General features: G+C 42.4%; 1 protein-coding gene across 1 annotated transcript; it reads left to right on the top strand.

Moving 5' to 3' along the window:
* The first annotated feature begins 1573 nt into the window (after window positions 1–1573).
* Window positions 1574–12799, top strand: LOC108372755 (uncharacterized). The gene is made up of 3 exons (XM_017628522.1): window positions 1574–7965; window positions 11969–12520; window positions 12661–12799. The coding sequence occupies exon 1, from the start codon at window positions 3409–3411 to the stop codon at window positions 4348–4350; it is 942 nt and encodes a 313-aa protein (XP_017484011.1). The 5' UTR covers window positions 1574–3408; the 3' UTR covers window positions 4351–7965; window positions 11969–12520; window positions 12661–12799.
* Window positions 12800–13140: the final 341 nt, after the last annotated feature.

Raw genomic sequence — 13140 nt, 5'->3', positions numbered from 1 at the left:
CCACCCCATCTGCTGGTTCGACTAAGGCGTCAGCTCCTAGTGTTACAGGCCTACAGTGAGCCGCGTCTATGTGTGCCATGCGCCCTTCTAATGTGTAAATTTCTCCTACAAGAGCATTGACAGCACCAGTTAAATTTGCTGCGGTCATTCGCAAGAACTCCATCTGTGAAATAGCAGAAAAAAAAACTATTTTGTTGTGATTTACTTACTGGCTTCTTTTTAGATAGCCTTTTAGCTAATTTTTATTTTTCACTTTTATTTGGTATAACTTCTTTCCACTTTTCACAATCACTTAATCACTGATTTGATTATCCCGATTTTATTTTACTGCTAACACTACTGGTCCCTGCTCGGGCGCCAGTTAAGGAGTGAAGGTCCTGGACAACAAACAAAATTAAATGGCCAACTTGATCTGGAATTAAAAGAGGTAATTTAAACGTTATAATAAAAGGTCTTTATTGAGATAAGTAAATAAGCCTAATTGACAATAGTAACACCCCGATACAACTGCCGCTGCTCCGAGTTCTGCCGCCCTTTATAGCCTGTTCCGCTGCCGTTGTTCTATAGCCAGACATAGGCGACGTCAGTGAGCCGCCTTGGCCTTGAATTCCCACAGGTAACTTGGAATATGCAACACACTGATTTCACAACCGTGTGAAATGAAATTATGCTGACACCGCTGCAATGCCTAATGCATTGGCTCCGTTATAGTAATGGTTGCGTAAGCATTAGCCAGAGGTACTAACTGTGACGACGGTTCCCATAGGTGTCTGATAACGTTGTGCAATATTGCTATTGCATGATATGATGAAATGCATTTGGCCTTGACAAAGGTGTAGGATGTCAATTATGTTGTGAACCACAATTATGCTGACATGGCGCACGTGTATTGCTGGACTGTGAAAATGCAACATGTTGGGTGACGGCGGATGTGTTAACTTATATATAAGGAAAATTTGAAAGTTAGGGGGGGCGGCTCGAGCACCCCCCTGCCCCTACCTGGCTACGCCCATGAATATACAAAAAAAGGATGAAAGTCCTCAGAACTTGGAAACATAGCGGTGGGTGAATTAAAAAGTGTTACACCATGTTACAGTTTTGCTCGTCACTGTAGATTTGGTGTGTATACAGCATACACCCGCACATACATGCTCTTATGTACATAATTTTGTACGTAACGATATACCCCCATGCATTTCGGTCATATGAATGTCACGTTCTGAGATTCCCTGTGAGTAGTCGACAGGTGCTGAGAGGATAGCAAAAACCAGTTTGGCGCGGCGGTCATAGAATTCAGACGGAAAGTTATTGACGAGCGGCGGAATTAGCGGAAAAAAATTATTAAGTTTTGCTTTCGGAATTTCGGCATACATAAGTATATGTGGGTAACAGGAAGATCCAACTTCCGAATTGGCTCTCAAGCCAAGATCGCTGGGTAGGCTTAAGCAGTGAAACGAATTTTTTTCCCCGCGGATCTTTGAACCTAGATATGTGGATAAATCGAAATTTTCCCGTAATATTTTTATTAACATTTAACGGACAAAATTACGCTGAAAAAAAGAATACAAAAGGAAAAAGGTAAAGTTTAATTATGTGAAATGTATAATATAAAATTATATGTGTTCATACGTACATACATATTATTAGATCTGAAGGAAAAAAATAGTGTACATAAGAAGAATTTGCTTAAGTGAGAATAACGAGAACCGGTATCGGTACATAGCAACCCGTTAATAATTACTAAAATTGTGAGAAAATCTCATGCGAGGTAAGACACGGTAGTGAAATGTTATGACTAGAGAAAAAAAAAACTAATTAAGATATTCAATTTGCCCGAAAGCCGATTTTGTTTAGTGTGTCAACCTCAAAACCAGTTATAAAATCCCAGTTTTGAGCAAAAAAGAAGAAATACGTAAAAGGATTTTTTTGTGTAGATTATATTGTTGCCGCCGTTCCTAGTGGGTACCCAATACGTAAGATTTACTAGTGGGTACATAGACATAAGCGGTATATTTCCAAACACATTAATGTATGTATTTTTCTAACTATTGTACACAAGACACTTGCAGTGGCGTGATAAAATAATATAAAGGCAATAACGTTCGTTACGGGACAGTTCGTCTGCATACGCCAAAAGAAACAAATGTTTTTAAAGTAGTATAAAGTCATCTTCGAAGAAAGAATAAAATTAATTACTACTGAAAAAAGTTGTTTGAATTAAAGGCAAGCTCGTGAAGTAACAAATTCTTTAAAAACATTTTCCTCTACCGCGGTACGCGTATTCATTACATATTTAAATTTTTTATATAAAGAACTCCAAATGGAAAGTCAAGGAGACTTATGCGGTGAATTCAATTGCCACAAGTGCAACGAAAAGGATAACAGCCGTATGGTACAATGTGACCAGTGCGACAAGTGGTACCATTTCACCTGTGTCGGGGTTAACAGCGGAATAGAAGACGAGAGCTGGAATTGCGCCAAATGCAATCCGCAAACTTCCAACGCAACTACGAGTGCTGCAGCTCCCCCGAACAAAGCACGCAGCGAAATAGTACGAATACCTAGTTCACATTTATTGCAATCAACATCCTCACCTACACAGGAAGCACCGCCTTTAAATCCATGGAGCACAGCTGACGGTTACACTGGGACAGCTACACATACGAGTGGTCCCAATCAATTGGTTACCACTCCGCTGCACCTCCCGGCATCAGCTTCCGCAGCCAATTTGCCAGTACCCCCGCGCTTTGTGACAGCACCACTAACTGCAGGACATCCAAACTACGTGACAACACCTGCGCAAATAGCAGCACGACAAGCCATTCCAAAGGAGCTTCCGCATTTCCATGGCCACCCGGAGGAATGGGCCCTGTTCATTAGTAGCCTTGAAACCAGCACGGAGATCGCGGGCTATGCAAATGCTGAGAATCTAATGCGTCTACAAGCCTGTTTAAAAGGTAAAGCCAGAGAGATGGTTCAAAGCAAACTATTGTTGCCGGCAATGGTCCCGGAAATCATTCAAACTTTGCGCATGTGCTTCGGCAGGCCAGAGCTAATAATTGAGAATTTGATCGAAAAGGTGAAAAGGGTTCCACCTATAAAAGAGACTAGATGGCCTCATAGACTTTGCGCTCTGCGTGCGCAACGTGTACTCCACGATGGAATCCTGCCGCATGGGGGCTTATATGAATAACCCTACTCTAGTGAAAGATTTGCTGGACAAGTTGACAAACAACCACAAGCTTGCTTGTGCTATGCATCCGAAAGGACAACACGAGCCAATAGTAAAAATATTTAGTGACTGGCTCTAAGCACTTGCTGAAGCAGCGAGTCAAGTAGTCGGATACACTACTCCGAAAAGAGGCGGGATTATCAACACGCACATGCAAACACCCAACGCACAACGAGATGTCACCTGTAGCCACTGTAAAGCTGGTGGACCGAGTGGCACAGCGCCAGGACTTTAGAAAGCTGAGTTCAACTTGCAGATGGGATGTTGTCCGCGCGTTAAAGTTATGTCGCCAATGCCTTAACGCTCACCGACGCATATGCTTCGTAGCCAGGACCTGCGGAGTGGAAGGTTGTAAAGCCAAACATCACCCGCTCCTGCACGAAATTACGGCCCTGAACTCACAAAACAGCCATGACTACCCTAGCGTGACAGCCAGCGGAAGTGTTAACTCACACAACGACACCAGACGAAAGTCTTCTCCCTACTTTCGCATCTTGCCGGTTCGTATATATGGAAATGGAAACTATATTGATACATTTGCCTTTTTAGACGAAGGTTCATCAGTAACCCTCATCGAAGAAAAAATCTTCAAGCAACTAAACCTGACAGGTGTTCCCGAACCATTATGCCTTCGCTGGACTAGCGACAATACCCGTAATGAAGATGCATCTGTGAGAACTTCGTTCACGATCAGTGGCACACAGCATAACAAAGCGTTTAACATTACTGGGGTGCACACCGTGAGCCATCTCGGTCTGCCAAGGCAAACTGTTGACATGGCGAAAATTACCAAGGATTACCCATATATGACCGGCCTATCAATACAATCATACGTTAACGCGAAGCCGACATTGCTTATTGGCTCCGACAATTGGCAAGTGGCCGTACCGCTTAAGATTCGAGAAGGTAGTTGGTGCCAACCGATAGCAACGAAGACTAGATTGGGTTGGGCTATACAAGGTCGTTGTAACGGTTCATCGTCGAACGCGCGCCTAAACGTACATACATGCGCGTGCAAAGCCGAAAATGAAAGACTGCACGAAATGGTTAAGGAGAATTTCCAATTAGATGACCCCAAACCAACGATGCTGCGCTCACCCGATGACCAAGGGCAGTAGCCATACTTGAATCGACGTGCAGAAAAGTTAACAACAGGTACGAGGTTGGACTACTATGGCGACACGAGGAAATCAGATTGCCCGACAGCTACGAAATGGCTTACAAACGCCTCGTGTGCCTCAATAACAAATTTCGTAAGGATCCGTCACTAAAGGTAGCTATTCAGAAGCAGATCGACAACCTTTTAACTAGGGGCTACGCAAAGAAGTTGAGCACAGCTGAGCTAGTAGCACATAAAGGACGCGTGTGGTATATGCCAATATTAAACCTGGGAAAGTGCGCCTAGTCTGGGACGCTGCAGCTAAAAGTAAAGGCATAGCGCTCAACGACACCGTTCTAGGCGGGCCCGATTTTTTGATCCCTTTAGTCGACATCTTATTGGAATTTCGCATCGGAAAGGTGGCCTTGGTTGGACAAGGAGGACGACATTAGCCAACCAAGCGTCTACGTCATGCGCGCCCTCACGTTCGGTATTAGCTGCGCTCCGTGCATCGCACACTATGTGCGCGACAGAAATGCGCGAACACTTTCGTTCAACAATATCCAGAAGCCGTCGATGCTATAAAACGTTACCATTACATTGACGACTTTATCTACAGTGGGGATAGCGAACAGGCTGTCATAGAACTAGCAAAAACGGTGAAACATATACACGCCTCAGCCGGATTTCATATTCGCAACTGGGCATCAAACTCAGCAGCGGTCTTAAAACATATGGAAGGCAGTTGTAATAGGGCTCAGGAACCATTGCAGTTGAATTCGAACGAAAAGATTCTAGGATTCTATTCAAATACGCGTTCAGGTTCACAAGACTAAGGCGAAACGTTGTAACAAGTGACACTACACCAATCAAGCGCGAAATCCTTCAGGTCTTAATGTCAATTTTCGACACTCTTGGTCTTTTATCTCACTATACAATAACACTAAAAATGTTACTCCAAGAAATATGGCGCTCAGACATTGACTTGGACGAGGAGATCGACGCCGCAATGGAGTCAAAATGGTGCCAGTGGAAGACCGCCCTATCAGCCATGACCAAAGTTGAAATACCCAGACCCTACTCATCTTATCTCCTGCACGAAACTGTTCAACTGCATACCTTCGCAGACGCCGGCGAATTCGGCTACGCAGCGGTATGCTACCTGCGCGTCAAGAGTGGCTCCCATATCGACGTTTCTATTGTAGCCGCTAAATCAAAGGTAGCACCTCTGAACCCGGTATCAATCCCCCGCCTGGACCTTCAAGCAGCAGTACTGGGCGCGAGACTGGCTTTAAAGATATAAGGCATACCACGGCTACAAATAAAAAAGAAAATATTCTGGACAGATTGAACAACGGTACTGAAATGGTTTGGTATTGATCCCCGACAATTCCGCTAATTCGTAATGTTTCGAGTTGCTGACATCTTAGAGCGAACGAATTTGAACCAATGGAAATGGGTACCATCGCTTTTAAACCCTTCGGACCTGGCAACTAAGGTTGACTCTAAAATTGACACAAGCCTTTGGTTTAATGGACCAACATTCTTGCAATACGATGAATGCAAGTGGCCCTACCGCGACGACTTGGGATCAGTCGACAACAGCGAAGTAAAAAATCACTTACTACATATCAGGAAGTTGGAACAGAAGAAACTCACTATCAACTTCGAGTATTTTTCAAACTGGAGAAGGCTGTATCGTGCGCTGGCTAGATTCATTCTTTATATAGGGAAAGTCAAAGCAAAGTCTCGATCACGGGAGCTGCCCAACATGGTCACGTTTGAAATGGTTAAAGCAGCAAAAACGGCACTAATAATTCAGGCGCAGCTTAGCGAGTACGGAAACGATCTACTTAACCTAAAAAGCGGTAAGAGTCTTGAAAAAAGCAGTAAATTAAAAGCGCTTGATGTATATGTAGATGAGTTTGATGTCGTACGTGTTCGAGGTCGGGCCGAATTCCTCGCAGCTCGCAATGCTGTGGTTCTGCCGGGTAAACACCACATCGCCTACCTTATAGTTAAAGACGCCCACGAAAGGTATCAGCACATATCACATGAAACTGCAATAAATGAATTAGGAGGGGGATTCCACATACCGCGGCTCCGTGTCCTGTATCGTATGGTACGTCGAATGTGTCAAACTTGCAAAAATAAATTTGCGACACCTCGTCCTCCAAAAATGGCTCCCTTACCTACCGCTAGACTCGCAAGCTTCGAACGACCGTTTAGATACTTTGGTATCGACTATTTTAGCCCAATATTCGTCGTTGTTGGTAGACATCGAGAAAAACGTTGGGGCGTAATCTTCACGTGCCTCACGGTTAGAGCTATCCACGTAGAGATCGCCTACAGCCTTGACACAAGCTCCTGCGTCTTATGCTTACGTCATTTTATTTCACTACGCGGAGTACCGCGAGAAATCTACACCGATAACGGTACGAACTTCAAAGCGACCAGCAATATCTTGCGTATCGAAGCAAAGCAAGTAGACTACGCAACTATGCAGACAAAATTTGACAATATCAAGTGGAACTTCAACCCACCGGCGGCGCTTCATATGAGCGGGGCGTGGGAACGTCTTATAAGGTCGATCAAGACCGTGTTAAATGAAATGCATCCCGAGCATAACTTTAATGATGAAACCCCTCGTAGCGCTCTCTTAGAAGTCGAGTTTATGATCAATTCAAGACCGCCTACTTTCGTTACCATAGACGGGTGCGACGATGAAGCGCTCACGCCGAACCACATTTTATTGGGCTCATCCTCCGGCTACAAACCAATCGTAAGCGGCGGAGACCTGTGCCAACGCTATCGTCAAACGCAACTGTATGTGAATAGGTTCTGGCAGAGATGGGGAAAGAGTATCGACCGATCCTAACGCGGAGAGCCAAGTGGTTCGAAAAGCAACCCCCTTTAAAGGTTGGCGACGTAGTGGTAATTGTCGACGAGTCTATGGCAAGGAACTGTTGGCCGAAGGGCATCATAGTGGACGTCGTCACAGCAAAGGATGGCCAGGTGAGGCGCGCAACCATGAAAACAGCACGCGGAATTCTGGATCGACCTGCCATAAAACTAGCTGTGCTGGACGTCGGCAATCCGAAGAAGTATGCTCGGAGGACTCGCTTACGAGGGAGGGAATGTTGCCGCCGTTCCTAGTGGGTACCCAATATGTAAGATTTCCTAGTGGGTACATAGACATAAGCGGTATATTTCCAAACACATTAATGTATGTATTTTTCTAACTATTGTACACAAGACACTTGCTGTAAATATAGTAGCGTGATAAAATAATATAAAGGCAATAACGATCGTTACGGGACAGTTCGTCTGCATACGCCAAAAGAAACAAATGTTTTTAAAGTAGTATAAAGTCATCTTCGAAGAAAGAATAAAATTAATTACTACTGAAAAAAGTTGTTTTAATTAAAGGCGAGCTCGTGAAGTAACACATATTAATCTTTCGACTGTGCTCTTCTGTTATTGTCAACATTAACAGCCATATGAACCGCAACATAAATACGGATGCTAACAGCAAAATAAGCTGCATCGTCTGCAACTCTAGCAACATTTCTAGCCGCTTTGTATCTACCAACACTATGAAAGATCTTTCATCGTGGAAGCAACGCAACACTTTGTAAGTCAATTGAACTCTTATACATAATTACTTTTGATATTAAATGCATATAAACATTTAGGGCCGGTTACTCAATATCTGGTTAACACTAATCTGCGGTTAAACATGGTTATCCACGTCTTCGACTCCATGCATACAACAGGGAGTCGGTAACGTCGATAACGATGTTTAACCGGAGATTAGTGTTAACCAGGCATTGAGTACCCGGCCCGAAATGTTGGCAATCGATCGAGGCATCTGAGCGAAAGAAACATACATATACATACGTATATGCAGCTCTTATTGTTTTTAACTTAGTGTTTTTTTTCTTCGCTTATAGTTTTTAAATAATTTAGGAGCTTAAATACTTATAATATATAGGTTTAATTTAACGTTTCTCTATAAAGCTTAAGCGGTAACTGCGAGCGGGTACATGCGTGACCGTATATCATTCAATTAGTTTTAAGTAATGAATTTGAATTAATAATAAATTTGTAAATATGGAGTAAACATAATTTCCTTGATTTCGTGCTATCGGTAGAGGGGTATGGTGATGGGAGGAGGGATCACCCCAATCTAAGTTTTTCCACTGGTTATGCGGGTGATCACGGTTGGGTGGGCGATATTGGTTGGTAATTTGATTTAAGCCAACCATGGCAAATACGCTAGGAATCTTCTTTACCTATCTTCCTTGATCTATCTTCTTTTAATTTAAACCTCAGCACGCGGACATTTAAAGTTTATTTAAGCGTGTGGTAGTGGGTTAGGCAGGTCACAAGCGGCAAGAAGACTACCCCTCTTAGCCGACGAGACAGGAGCCGGAAGCGAACGCGTGCCGCCAGCTTGTGCTTGCAATCAAACGGTTTTTTTTTGGTGTTTGAACCTACATACTTACAGCTGCCACAGTTATATGCTACAGAAATAAATTTTTGGCGCCCAACATGGGGTCCCAACATCAATATCTCTCGTATTAATACATAAACGCGAATTTGAATAATTTGTTTTTAAATTTGGGTTGTGGGTCTCCGAACGAATTTCTTCTTCCTTTCCATGATTTTTCCCTTTTATCTATCCATTTGGCAACCTAGATTACCATTGGACATCTTAGTAAATTTCTACGGTAAAAAAGCCAATGGAAAAAAAAGTATCTAACTATTCGTTGTCTTCTATCAGTTGTCTTTTAATTATTTTCTTTAAATACGCTGGAAATACGGGAGGTGTGGTCTCGAACTACCCACTGGCTGCGTATTAAGATATAATTCGATATTTCTTTCTTTAGGAACTTTCTAGTTTGGGAAACGAAGATATACAGACTTAGTCGAACTAGTTACCAGAGAAAGGTAATCTTAGCCTTTCACTCTTATTCTATTTCCAGCTTTGTCTTCCTGATTTGCCGAAAATATGGCTGACTTCCAAAACGTCAATTGCTTTGCATACGTACAAAGTATAAGGTTCCAAAACGTCCAACTACAAAATATTGACAATGTATACTGTTCCAAAACGCAGCCGAAAATTTATCGAAACGCATCGCTCGAGCAATCAGCGCACCCGAAACAAAGTTGATGCTTCGTTTGTTATTGGTTAGTATTGGTGTTTTAGAAATGGAAAATTCAGAAAAATTTTTCATTGCTATATTGAATATTTAAAATATGCAATGTATATGGTTGCAATGTGTCGCAACTCTGCATATAAAAATAGTTTGAATACCGCAGTATAACAGTTTCCAAACATTGTATTGATACGTTTTGGAAGTCAGCCTATATTTTTTCACCTCCCACACAGTACCGTAACACTCCTACCGATCAGCTACCGGAATCAATGAATTGTACAAATATTTGGTTGACAATCAACATTTTTCCGCCCTTCCAAACCGAACTAGATATTGTTGTCAACATCTCTTTATCACCATAAATTATTCGTTACAAGTCATCAAGCTAAACAATGTCCGTCAAAGGTAGTACAGAAGAGATAGCAGGTCAAGCAAGTGCAATGCACTGCCACATATGCAAAACCAACATTAGTACCGCGTCTCAATTGGCCACCGCCGTGTGCAGCCATACCTTTCATAAGTCATGTCTTTTTAAATACTCACAAACGCAGGATTTTTGCCCAGCTTGTTACACGAAGCTCGCTCCTCATAAAACCAAGACAACAGCGCCTACTAAGACTGTCTCCCATGGCCATAATACCAGGTCCCAAACACCTAGACGGACTGATTCTGTACCCCCGCTAGACGCCGACGATAGTAGTGCTACAGTCGCGGCCGCAGCTAGCGTTTTACAAATAAGCAAGTCGCCACGGAACTCTCCAGATCAGGTTCAAAATTTGGTGAATGCAGCGGTTGGCGCACAACAAGCGCATATGCTTACTGAATTAAGCCAGCAAATCAAGCAACTTGTCGAGACTAATATCGATGCAGGGTTAAGGAGATTCAGCATTCAAGCTTCTTCTCTAACTAACAATGCTTTCCCCACCAATTCTCGAGTTCAGACTTTGCCGGCCGTGGAGCAACAAACGTTTGAACAATTGCTTGGCTTACCACCAACTGTCAATACCGAACAAGTACCCACACATCTTGGACAATATGGAGATCAAGCTGATTCTGATTTGTCTTTTAGACCGGATAAAGTCGGTCTCATAATTTATAACTGGAAAGTTAAATTCACGGGGGGCACAGATGGTCTCTCGGTTGAAAATTTCATTTATCGCGTGGAAGCCTTAACATTACAAACTCTTGGCGGAAGTTTCTCTCTGTTATGTTGCTACGTCAGTTCACTTTTCGATGGCAAAGCAAGCGATTGGTTTTGGCGTTATCACAAGGCTGCACGTAACATTCGTTGGCAAGACTTGTGCAATGCGTTACGCCTCCAATACAATGACACTCGTACTGATGTAGATTATCGCGAAATGATAAGAGGAAGCAGAGGGCAAACGAAACATTCGATTCTTTTTATGATTCCATATGCTAGATAATAGACCGATTATCAGAACCTATTCCAGAGCAATCGTTAGTAGAGATACTACGCAGAAACTTACTACCTGAAATACAGCATGAATTCCTTAATCTTCAAATTTTTTCAGTTTCTCGTCTAAGAGAAGTTCGTAGGAAGCGCGAGTTTTTCTTGGACGACTTGAAAAGACGACATTCCACACATATAACAAGGCAAAACCCCATACGGAAATATGTTACTGAAATTAACAGTGAATCTGATATCCCTGATAATAACGAGGAAAGTACCTTCGTTATGCCCACCGAAAACGAAGTATCCGCTATTACGTTAACTTGTTGGAATTGCTCGCAACCTGGCCACCGCTACCAAGAATGCTTAGGGGAGCGAAAAGTTTTCTGCTACGGATGTGGGAAACCAAATACCTACAAGCCTACTTGCACAAGCTGTAGTAAGCCAAAAAACTTGCAAGGGAGTGCACCGACGAGTGCACGCAAACCGAACCAGGTGAACAACGCCAACTAAATAACTCAGACTCAATTCCTGAAATTTACTTAGATTCCGAAACTGAAAATCCTAAAACAACTAGTCCATTTAAGCCATATCATATTCGCGTAGCTGAATACGAACAAGCACGTGAGAAAATCTTCCAGAACTCTCAAGTTTTTAAGCCATCGCGCTCATCTCGGTCTAGCACTCGTATGCGATCATTCTGGAACAAAGTTCGTGGAAATCGTGAGAGGTTTACGCTTAAATTAGTGGTGACATAACCATAACTATATAAAACAACTGTTCCAACCAACCTTATGGGCAAAACTGTATTCGATTAGTGGTGCCATACCATAACGCCATAGCTATAGAGGCCCATTGAATTTTGGTTTTCCGCCATAACCATAAACAGCTGATATCTGAATTGCGTCATTTTGCGCTTTTATTTTTCGCGTCACTTTGCAAAAGGTTATTTTTTCAGTATATTGTCTAATTTGTTTCGTTTTTTCGCGTTCGGTGCAGTTTACAATTAATCCTGTTGCAACTAATCTTTTCACAAGACATACGATCTCAATTTCCTCATTTAGTCACATTCATGTGTAACACCAAGCAGTGGGATAACCTGGCGCTCGAATGAACGATGTATATTGGAAAAACCCCACTCAAATCGCAAAAAAAAAGAATTGTTGCACTTTTCATTATGTAAGTTTTAATTTGTATTTTTTCGCCCGTGCCTTTCATTTTCATGGTGTTAATATATTATTCAGTTTTTCCGCGTTCAGTATTTGAGTATTAGCAATGGATGATGAAAAGCTTATTGAGTCTGTCCGGAGCTGTCCCTGTTTGTACGATAAAAGTCATACAGACTTCAAGAACCCGGAGAAAAAAAGACGAGCTTGGCTGGAAGTTGCCAACAGTTTGGAAGTTAATGGTAAACGTAAATTAGTTGAGCGTTATTACTTATAAGATGTTTTTATATTCTTAATAGAATCCATTGTCATGAAGCGGTGGGGAAATTTGAGAGAGCGCTTCAGCAAGGAAATTAGAAACTCCTCCTCAGGAAGTGGCGCGCTTTTGGGAAGGCAGTGAGTGCTATTAGACAGCCTGCAGTTTCTAAGAAGTCATATTATTCCTAAACCGTAAGTAACATCCATTAACATTATACATACATATGTAACAACTAGCATGAATCGCGGCTCCCCCCGTTGATCCTCAACCAACTATACTAATTTTCACATTTATAATATTGAGTAGGATTATGACGAAAGTATTTTTACAGAATGCGACAAAGTGCGCCATCATTGCAAACAAATGATGTAAGTGGCGAAATTTTAGACATACTTTGCGATTCCGCCTTGCTTGCGCAGTCACCTCAAATTTCCCCTGCGCAGTCACCTCCTAAGTCAACTTCAATTCCATCTGCGAGGAGCCGCACAGGATGACGAGTTAGACACTGCAATACTGGATACCGTAAAAACTTTCCAGGAGGTATGTGCACGTAAAGGTAATCGAGAAGGGTTTAGTGCGGAGATAAGTGGTTTTGGGAAAATGATATGTTCTGCCATTTCCAAAATGAAAAAGCCTAACCAAGCGCTAGTGATGCGTCGATGCACTGATATTGTTATGCAAGCGCAGATTGACGAGCATGAAGAAGTACAAGAGGAACAAAACTATTCAACTAAAGACTAGTATAACTATATTATTAAGTATTGACTATTAGACCAATCAGAATGAGCACATTGCGTCCGTGTACAAAAAT

Source organism: Rhagoletis zephyria, unplaced genomic scaffold (genome assembly GCF_001687245.7).
Source record: "Rhagoletis zephyria isolate East Lansing unplaced genomic scaffold, Rhagoletis_zephyria_1.1 Rzeph_scaffold_06008, whole genome shotgun sequence".
Taxonomy (NCBI): Eukaryota; Metazoa; Arthropoda; class Insecta; order Diptera; family Tephritidae; genus Rhagoletis; species Rhagoletis zephyria.
Note: the sequence above shows the minus strand (reverse complement) of the source record. Positions and strands in the feature narration are given on the sequence as shown.

Coding starts and splice junctions, on each gene's coding strand:
- LOC108372755 (XM_017628522.1), top strand. CDS start 3,409: ATGTCACCTGTAGCCACTGTAAAGCTGGTGGACCGAGTGGCACAGCGC.